The 10,533-nt window shown below is 37.1% G+C and overlaps 1 protein-coding gene across 1 annotated transcript; it reads left to right on the top strand.

The window, feature by feature from the left end:
* Positions 1-4,915: 4,915 nt before the first annotated feature.
* On the top strand, positions 4,916-9,806 carry LOC113360892 (protein BONZAI 3-like). The gene is made up of 16 exons (XM_026604321.1): positions 4,916-5,218; positions 6,151-6,198; positions 6,346-6,494; positions 6,580-6,628; positions 6,735-6,791; positions 7,036-7,215; positions 7,321-7,452; positions 7,548-7,609; positions 7,714-7,810; positions 7,916-8,030; positions 8,129-8,205; positions 8,331-8,468; positions 8,648-8,809; positions 8,895-9,008; positions 9,161-9,257; positions 9,364-9,806. The coding sequence occupies exons 1-16, from the start codon at positions 5,066-5,068 to the stop codon at positions 9,534-9,536; spliced, it is 1,803 nt and encodes a 600-aa protein (XP_026460106.1). The 5' UTR covers positions 4,916-5,065; the 3' UTR covers positions 9,537-9,806.
* Positions 9,807-10,533: the final 727 nt, after the last annotated feature.

Here is a 10,533-nt window from a genome sequence, read left to right as displayed (position 1 = left end):
ATATTGGGTGTGGTTGTTAGACCCCCGATTTTTTTCAGATTGCGTAGTCCTGAAAGACGAATTGAAAGCTCGGGCCGACGCTCTTCCCAACGAATCTCAAATGGATAGAGTAAGTTTGTCAATCAAAAGGCCTTCCATCAAAAATTATTTCTTTGGTTTTTTTTTATTAAACAAGTCTAACTTATAAATATATTGTTTTTCCAGTACTCTTTGGGTCGCCACCAATACGAATTTAAGTACGGTAAGATGTTTTCGCACGAAGACTGCTATCGTCTCTTGGGAGAGAGTACATGGTCATTCACCCTATATGTTTAAGTGTTGAAGCGTGATGTAGTGAACTGTTATTTCGTTTCCTTCTAAATTTTGTAATGTGTATCCTTTTATCGATTCAATAAAAAGTTGTTCACGAGTTCGAAAGCAAATAATTCCCAACAAGAGTCGTCAATGTATAATGATATACCCTATGGCGACTCTCATGTATTTCGTGGACATAGTATTAGAGTCGTCATTGTGAAGTTAACCTATTAACGAATCCTACTCTATTTTGTGGACATAGTATTAGAGTCGTTTAGGTATAAACATACACAAATGACGACTCCGTGTATACAACAGGGTCGTCATTGTTTAACTATATACCCAAACGACTCCATAAGTATTTATTGTAGAATTTGAATTCAACCAATGTGGTAAACACTGACGACCCTATACGAGTGGTGACGACTCTTCACATACAAATATACACCATTTTGTTCAGTTTTTCTTCTAGGGTCGTTAGGTTATATATATCACACATGACGACTCTAGATGCAGTCATTACTTCAACCAATGTGGTTGAGTCGAGCAACGGTTAAAAATTCAAAAAAATGACTGTTGGGTCGTTAATTTCTATAAATAGAGACCCATATCTCACCCCTTCTTCACCCAAACCATAATTCTCAACCTTCACATTCATTCTCATTTATTTATCATCCTAGAGGAAAAAGAAGAGGAAACACCATGACTGATCCCTACACTTCTGAAGAGAATTGCCTCATTGTGAGAGCTTGGTGACACTCAAAGACCACTTTGAAGATCTTGGAATAGACATTGATCAAACATCCGATGCTTGGTGGAACCGTGTATTCATCGTTTTTTTGGCGTTAGACGGAAATTGTAACTCAAGGTATATGAAACTCGTCAAGGAACGGTTCGAGGAGATATTCGTAGAATGTGAAGCTTTCAAAAAAGAATTGAGTATATTATTTTTATTTTGCTTTTTCAGTTGAGGAAGGCGTATGCCCGATATGAGACTCTTCGTGGGAAAAAGTTTGAGTTCGATGAATGCTACTGTATCTTGGAAGGCACTACCTATAATTACAATATTTATGGTTAAGTGTATAAGTGCACCATTATTATCTATTGTATTTCATTTTCTTTTAAAACCAAAAACTCTCTTTAAATAAAATAAAGTAACGACTCTAAGTGACCTAGCTAGATGGAGTCATCAATGTTTATCACACCACCCTGACGATTTTTCATAACCGGGAAAAGTTGCAGGTTTGCGTCGTCATTGGTGGTTTTAATAAAATGACGACTCTATAGAGTCGTTTGGGTGTACACCCCCGACAATAACGACTCTTACACTGAGTTGTTCCATAGTGTGGATGATTCGACCACTTGGAGCAACAAACAGACAAATCGAAGAGTATAAGATGTTTACCTGATTGTTTTGATCTTCGGGTTCTTCATTTTGAGGGTTGGTTCCTTCATTTTGAGCAATAGGATCTTCATTTGCACCATTATTCAAGGCTTCCTCTACTAACATATCTTCATCATATATCCAATCCATAGGAGAATATAAGATAATCTTACCATCAATACAATCATGTTTGTTATTTGAACCTTCACCAACATCATTTCCTCCACTTGAATCACTCATTTCTAAAAACCCTAAGTTTTCCCCCCCAAAACTCCTCTTCTTCTTCACAACACACAAAAAACACAACTTCCCCTCCCCCCAAATTTTAATTCTTAAATCTAATTTTAACCTAACCAACTAATTAACTTAACTTAACTAATTATTAATACTAATCACTTGGGGGTAGTTTAGTCATTAAAAATTCTTTTGGATAAGGGGTAACCAAGTTTAGATTTGGGTGACTTTTTTTTATCCTGTAATGTGAGGCCCTTAATTATTTTTTTTTGGGTACCCAATTAAGCGGTGTTATTTACCTTTAGATTTCCGTTCTAAAGATTAAAACTTTGTCTAGCTCCACATTTTTGACCCCTGAAACAAATTCAACTTCCTATTTGCCACCATAGCCGGTGTAAATCGGCCAAACACCAACATTTTTCTTATGGAAACATCAAAAGCTAGAGGGCTCTTAGCTTGCGGAAAGTGTCAAAACAGAAAAACATCAAAAGCAAGAGGGCATGTAGACCCCATTTGTCCCTCTATGCCTTCGTCAGAATCACAAATGATGTGCTTATACTTTCTGCTGGGACGGAGCGAGCTTACACACCCATCCCAGTTGACTGTTAAGACCAATTTCGACTAATTTTATTCAATTTCTGTCATTTTCACTCATTTTGCACCCCCTCGATTGCACCAATCGGTAAGTGGCTCACCCATTCCACAAAACTTGGCTCCGGCCCTTGGTATGAGTAGAATTAGTTGCACTCAAATTTAACGTACACGGAAATGATGTACCCATAGGTGTAAAACGTCTCGGCACAGTATAACCCACGAAATCACGTGTTTAACGTGTTATGTGTCGTGTTGTGCTGTGCTGTGCCGTGTCGGAGACTATGACGTGTCGTGCTGTGTCGTGTTATGCCGTGTTAGAAGGCGTGTTGTGCTGGGTTATGCCAGAAAAATTAACGTGATGTGCCGTGTTGTGTCGGGCACATTTATTTTATATTTTTTAATATAAATGTTTTCCGAATATTCAATATAACAATAATAAAATGTCAGTAATTGACTAGAATAAAGGTTCTCATGTGAAATATACACAAAATATGATGTATTGTGCCATGTTGTGTAGTATTTTATACATATTATGACGTGCTTTCTCAACGTGTTGTGTTGTGCCGTGCCACGTGCTTATCCGTGCCGCGTGCTATGCTGGGCTACTTTGCCGATTAGTCAAACCCAGCCCGTCCCATGAACTAACATGTTGTGTCGTGCTGGGCTAAGTCACGTGTTGGGCTGTGATGTGCTCAAATTTTAACGTGCTGGGATGGGCTGTGCTCGTGCAGGCACAACCCAATTTACACCTCTACCCATACTATTAATTATCTTTTCCTTCGGGAAAAAAAAGGAGAAATAAAACCTGGCGAGATTGGGTTATACCCAGATTAATTGGGGTATACCTAATGAGACAAAATTTGGGTCATTTTGAAGTAAAATAGGATACCCCTTAACCTTGTATTTTCTATTGGCTAATATATCCTTGTTTAATTAACACTAAAAAAATCTGATTAGGTTAATTAATTGAGTTTAGATTAAAACTTATGAATTTAAGTTATGAAATTTTGTTTTTGATTGAACTCATGTGGGAAGATTTTTGATGAAAAAATTTGTTTTGAAAAATTTTTTTGCAACGGAAATGAAAGCATGCTACCCAAATACCTCTACAAAGGGGATTGCAAAGCTGATATATGAAATCATACTCAAAATTATAAAAGAAATCAACACTTTCAGTTCTTAAACCATGAAAAGTCGGCAAGGTCGACGAATGAAGAAGATGTCGACTGTACTTTGGCCGGCAAGGTTATCGAAAGAAGAAGATGCCGACTATACTTTAGCCGACAAGGTCGTCGAATGAAGAAGATGCCGACCCCTTTTTTTTTTGACACGCTGGAGACTGTTGTAAATACTTCACTAGTCGACATCTTGATTTCTTACCTTGCTGGCTAACTTATAGTCGGCAAGGTCGACAAAAAAAATACCCTGCCGATTATAGGATTTTTGCAATACAGAGAAAGGTGTTACAAATGCATGATTAGTCGGCAAGGTATAATGATGAATACCTTGCCGACCCTGTAAATGCTAATTTCAGAGATGAAAAGTCGGCATGATACTCAAACCTAGGAAGCTGCCGACTACTATTAGTCGGCAGGGTTTAAATTTGGTTGAAAATAGTTAGGATAATTTGGCCTTTTAGCATCCTTTAGACACCCCTTAACACACTACTTTGCATGGATTTAAAATTGGTATCCCAATTAATTTGAGTATACCCCAATCAAACCAGGAAATAAAAGGAGAAGAGAAAATTGTTGTGAAAAGCGTAAATTTAAAGTGATTGACTTGACTAGTTAATATCCACAACGACTGGGGTCTTGGGCCCTTTCTGAAAATATGCTTATGTACTATGAGAACGAAATCAAACATTTTTGCAATGACGTGATCAGTTATTTTCATCATCACCCAAATTGGGGTCTATGAGTAAAATAATTTAAAGGAGCTCCAAACTTTTAGGGGCGGTCATAACGCTCTTCTTTAAGCGAAGACCCGGTACATAAAATATGTTGCTCTTCTTTTCTATCATATGAAACTCTTAAGAAAGTTTCCTTATCTTTTCCACAGCTATATATAGCGATCCAGATTTCTTGTCGAGGCGAAATAATATTGGGATCTAAGTTTTACATAAATTTAGTCGCAGTACTACAACAGGATTCGAAAAATTATCAGAGAGTGTTCGGGTAGAAGTTACTTTTCGATTTAATTAAGTTAAAAAGTCAAAAGTCAGTTCCGAAGCTTTTTTATTTCTATTTCTGATATCCGCAGTTTCCTTATATTTTTAAATAACCGCTGGTTATTTCGTCTTCCGTGGAAAGCTGTTTGGGGTTATTTCGTCTTCGGTGTAAAATTAAGGCGCTCACAAGTTTCGTCAGGTTTGTGGGCTATTTCCTAGTCCGCTTCAAAATTAGGCCATTCGAAAACAAATAAAACACCAACCAGAGTTTACGATCTACACACTGTAGATATTACACACATTGAATCAAACAGTAAAATTCTTTAAAAAAATTCAGAAGTTCAATTTTTTTTTTTGATTGATTCAAGAATTTTTAAGAGAAAGAAGAGATGGGTGGGTGTTTATCAGACGTAAGAGGGGGACAACAAGCAGTGGGTGGTACCAAAACAGGCCCTACTTCTTCCACAGCAACGACGACTAACGATGCAATTGACTATTTTTATACTTCTCATGGTTGCCAAGGACTCTTTACTCATCTCCAGGTACTCATAATAGTGTATTTTATCTTTTGGACAAACAAAATTAAGAAACCCTAATTTTACTTTGAAAATTCATAACTAATCTAATTGGCGGAAACAAATTGTTTGATATTCTGGAGTGTTTAAAGTTTGAGTTAACCTAATGGTAAATTGTTTGAGTGAATCTATTGACAACGGGAACCTAATTGATATTGATATGGATTGTTTAAGGTCAGAACATGACATCTAGATTCTAGACTGGAATATGTGAATGAATGGGATTGAGAGCTTGGATTAGAGGAACATTGCAGTTAGAAGTTAACGACCCCCAAATATGTGTGCATATTGACTAAACATGATACTGGTATGGATGAAAGTAACGAAAGAAATAAACATAGTGGTGGGACAAGTTATTAAGAACATGATTCAGTTGCCTGTAGTTGGATCACAGACGGCTTGTTCTATCAAGTGGCTTTGCCTTTGATGATTCAATGTGATTTGCTCGTGGTCGTGTTTTTGTTGGCTTATTGGGGTTACGAGGCTTTTTGCTTTCTATAATTTTGTTTCCCAATACGAAAATGATATATACACGACGAAGGGTATGCACCGTGTGAGGGAGGGGTGGGTCTCACTTCTGCCCACCCCTATCCCAATGCAGAGAGGGTGACCTTTCTGCCGTTGGATCCCCTCTCGGTGTACACTTGGTTGTGTATGTAGCAAATTCCTTCCCAATATCATGTTCTTTGTAGCAACGTAGAATGATTGTTTTACCAAGTCAACTGAAAGCTTATACAAATTGATGAGTTGGGACTATGTTCTAAGTTGCATGCAATATAATACTATGCGTCACTGTTCCAAATTTGAACAGTCGGCTGCGGTTTTATATGTCGTTATTTATTCAGTTTTGTTAATTTTCAACTAGCAACATAGTAATTTCATTAAAACTTGTATTGCAGCTATCGTTGTCTGCCAAGCAGTTAATTGATATGGATCTGTTTTCAAAGGTATGGGTTTCAGTCCACTTCTCTTATATTTTACGGCACGAGTTTTATACTCAGTTTGCCGTTTTATAACTAAGTTTTGAAAATAGTTCTGCTTCCTCTGCTGTATGTACATTGTGTAATCTGTTACTCGATCCACTTTTACTGTAGAGTGACCCCATGGCCATAGTGTATGCAAAGAGAAGTGATGGAATGCTTGAGGAAATTGGCCGTACAGAAGTAATAATGAATTCACTGGATCCGGTTTGGATAACAAAGGTTTCCACTGTTTATCAGTTTGAGATTGTTCAGCCATTGGTGTAAGTGACCGTTTGTCATCTAGATGAATTTTCTTCTCTAAGATACAGTCATATATTTATACTCTTTGCGTACTACTTGTTTCAGGTTCCGTGTGTATGACATCGATACCAAATACCATAAAATGCCTATCAAGGTATATATATCTTACATATTGTTCTTCTCCTATCACATGTACTACTGTACTAGTTTCCTTTAAAAATTGAAGATAGTTAAATCTCTTTGTCTTTGAAATCTTACAGACGTTGAAATTGGATGAGCAAGACTTCCTAGGAGAGGCTACTTGTGCTCTGTCAGAGGTAATCTAGTTGGGTTTTAACAATCTTGTCAATAGATAAATGAATTCTTTTATGGTAATAGTCTTGTTGCTGTACTGTATCCATGGATACAAACTGCACATAAGAAGTCCCGTTTCCACTATTTGATCGAGGTCTCAGCCAAAAGAATAAGAAGAAGGATATACTAGCTAGGATCTCATCAGTAATGGTGAAAGTCATTTAAATGTGACTATCTGTACTTATTTTGTCTTTTTAATTTCGACAGATAGTTACGAAACAGAACAAGAGTTTGACACTTAAACTTACAGTAAGAAATAGGCAAGGGGTCATGAGAAATCAAGGCATGCTTACTGTTTTTGCGGAGGAAACAATTACTTCAAGGCAAGCTGTTGAGATGGTATTCCGCTGTTCCAAGTTGGATAACAAGGATCTATTTTCTAAAAGTGTACGTATTATTTAAAGAAAGATTGATCTGTCCCACAAATTTTATTATATTTGTCATCCATATATTTAATAGCTCCTAATCTGACTCCCTCCTGTTACGCTGCAGGACGCTTTCTTACGAATATCTAGAATTGCTGAAGGTGTAAATATCGCGATATCTAAAACAGAAGTGGTGGATAACAATTTGAATCCAACTTGGAGACCAGTGTGTTTGACATCACAGCAATTCGGGAGCAAGGCAAGTTCTGTAGCAATTTTCTTATCTTCTTACGTTATTAGTGCCACATTGTTCCAACTACAGTCTTACATACGCTATTTTGTTACTTGCTGCAGGACACTCCTTTAGTGATAGAGTGTTTTGATTTCAACAGCAGCGGGAACCATGAACAAATAGGGTGCGTACCAGTAATGAAACTCCTCTCTCTTTAAGTTTATACCTATTTTCATCTTAATCTGGCAATAGAGAATTCTAACTCTAAAAATACTTCTATTACATCAGAAAAGTTCAGAAATCAGTCGACGAGCTTGAAAAACTTCACGTTGGAAAAGTTGGAGAAAATTTACATATACAATCTTCTAGGAAGGGCAATATAAAGGTACATATATAGTTGTATAAATATGTTCGATACTAAAACTTCAACCGCTTCTGGGACAGGGTTTCATGTCCAAAATTCGCTCTCATTCAATTTTTCCTTCTGCAGAAGCTGAAGGGACAACTATTTGTGGATAAGTTTATCCAGAAAACACAGTATAGTTTTTTGGACTACATTTCTAGTGGATTTGAGCTTAACTTTATGGTTGCCGTTGATTTTACAGGTAAGCCAGCCTTTTCAATTGTTTTAGAAGACAAAAGTCTGATTATTTAGCGTTCTTACTGTAGTTAGCTTACAAACTTGATTGATCTCTTATTGTAGCGTCAAATGGAGATCCTCATAGTCCAACGTCTTTGCATTATATTGATCCATCAGGTCGATTGAATGCCTACCAGCAGGTTAACCATACATCACTTGAATCAACTGTGTCATATTCTTAACTAAATCAAATATTTTTCAAACTTTTCCACAGTCGTTGCTCCTTGCAATACGTTTTTATAATGGCTCAATGAATGTTGTACAGGCTATATATGAAGTTGGAGAGGTCATACAGTTCTATGATTCTGATAAGCGTTTTCCTGCATGGGGTTTTGGTGGAAGGCCAGCTAATGATGTTGTATCTCATTGCTTTAACCTGAATGGAAGCCGTGGTGATCCTGAGGTAACTTCAGCTACCAAATGTCCAATGGATTTCTCTTATTTAGTTCGAGCTCATGCCTTTTATTTATGTCAGAAGTATTTAGTAAAAGAATTTTTTTTTGTGTTCCAACATGTTACTTACCTGTTACCCTTCATCTTTTCATGTTTTTTATTGATCATGTTTTGACATTTTCATTGCAGGTTGAAGGAGTAAACGGAATCATGACTGCCTATTCAAGTGCCTTACGGAACTTTAGTCTGCATGGTCCTACTTTGTTCGGGAATGTGATAAACAGAGCTGCACAAATTGCTGGCGAATCCTTGCGTAACCAGACAAAGTACTTTGTCTTGCTCATCATCACAGTAAGTTGGAGAATATTTTTGTTGAATCAGTTTTTGTTCCACTTTATTCTTTTCTCAGCTGATCATGAATTGCTTTACTATCTAGGATGGTGTGGTTACTGATCTTCAAGAAACCATAGATTCTTTGGTTAGAGCTTCAGATTTACCCTTGTCAATTCTTATCATTGGTGTCGGTGGCGACGACTTTAAAGATATGGAGGTAACAAATAAATTTCCAACCAATCGCTCTAACTAACTGCCAGTTCTCAAGTTTACATGAGACAAAGATGTTACTTTCTATTTCTTCTAATATATTCATATGCGGATTGCAGTTTGATTCTCAGGATTCTCATACTTGTATATGTTTGGCAGATACTGGATGCTGACAATGGCAACCGCTTACAAAGCAGCACTGGACAGTTAGCAACGCGAGATATTGTACAGTTTGTGCCTATGCGTGAAGTTCAGGGTGAGTGTTAAATAACTTGAGATAGCTTAAGTTATGTCCTAACATTGTAAAAGTCCGTCTATTGCAGGCAAGTAATATATTAATATTTGGTTGATCTCATGAACAGGTAATCAGCTCTCTGTTGTTCAATCTCTTTTAGAAGAACTTCCTGGGCAGTTTTTGACGTACATGCGAAGCAGGGATATTAAGCCGCTGCACATTAATGAAGGCAAAGCTTCTGGTATGGCTGCTGCGGGGCCTCATGTTCCAAACTTTTCTACTGAACTGTTACATATGTGAAGAAGAAATCCTCCATATTCATCAGAATCCTAGCAACCCAAATTGCCATCCCTCAGAAAATGTGAATAATGGTTTCCCAGGGTTTTCTTTTCTTTCTTAGTAGCTATTAGAGTATATATAGTGAATGTTCATATGCAAAGCAGTGCTTTTGTACAGTTGAAAATGTGAATATTGCTTTCCCATACATTTACCCACTTAGAAATCTTCGCCGTTAGTTTTGCCAGATCACTAAATCCTCACATGTTTAGAACATGGGCCATGGCCCCTATGGGATGGTGCATTCAAAATGGAGTAGAGAGGAAATGAGTGAATGATTTGGCAAGCATCATGAGGAATAATGTGTGATCGGGTGTTTTTAGATGAAAAAACAAAAAATATGATAAAAATTATTTATCCGAAAGAATCCCAGCGGTAAACTGGGTTTTCACCTTTATGAGGGGTGAGCATTTTATCCGTAATATGTGGATTTAATCAGGACCAATCGTATTTTTGCGGATGGATGTCCGAACCGTTCACTAATGAGTTGGATGCGGATGAGATTTTTGAAATCCAACGGATTATAGATTGGGTCCCGATGCAACTTTGAATATCAGTTGGACATTCATATCCGCTAGATTAAGGACACTTATATATAGTTTCTAGAAAATATATAGATAGTTTGGAATTTTTAAGGTGTTTGCTTGGAGTGTTGTCCTTGGCACTTCTATATTTATATAATTATATAAAATGTGTAGGTTCTATAAGAAGTCATCTATATTGGTTTATTTTTTCATTATAAATTTTAACTAACACAAATCCATTGGATCATCCGTGCATCCATTGGATGTAAACCCGTTGGATGTTGGATTGGATGCGGATGCCAAATTTGAAATCCGTGGTAAATTGGATTGGATGCGGATGAGGTAAAAAACGGTCCATATCGGCCCATGCTCACCCCTATTTCTGACTACAAAAAGTCTCAGCATACCGAGAGAAAAACCACACAAAAAAAAATCGT

This window comes from Papaver somniferum, chromosome 3 (genome assembly GCF_003573695.1).
Source record: "Papaver somniferum cultivar HN1 chromosome 3, ASM357369v1, whole genome shotgun sequence".
Classification (NCBI taxonomy): domain Eukaryota; kingdom Viridiplantae; phylum Streptophyta; class Magnoliopsida; order Ranunculales; family Papaveraceae; genus Papaver; species Papaver somniferum.
Note: the sequence above shows the minus strand (reverse complement) of the source record. Positions and strands in the feature narration are given on the sequence as shown.

Coding starts and splice junctions, on each gene's coding strand:
- LOC113360892 (XM_026604321.1), top strand. CDS start 5,066: ATGGGTGGGTGTTTATCAGACGTAAGAGGGGGACAACAAGCAGTGGGT. Junction 7,216..7,320: donor AGGATCTATTTTCTAAAAGT/GTACGTATTATT, acceptor GTTACGCTGCAG/GACGCTTTCTTACGAATATC. Junction 8,469..8,647: donor GAAGCCGTGGTGATCCTGAG/GTAACTTCAGCT, acceptor TTTTCATTGCAG/GTTGAAGGAGTAAACGGAAT.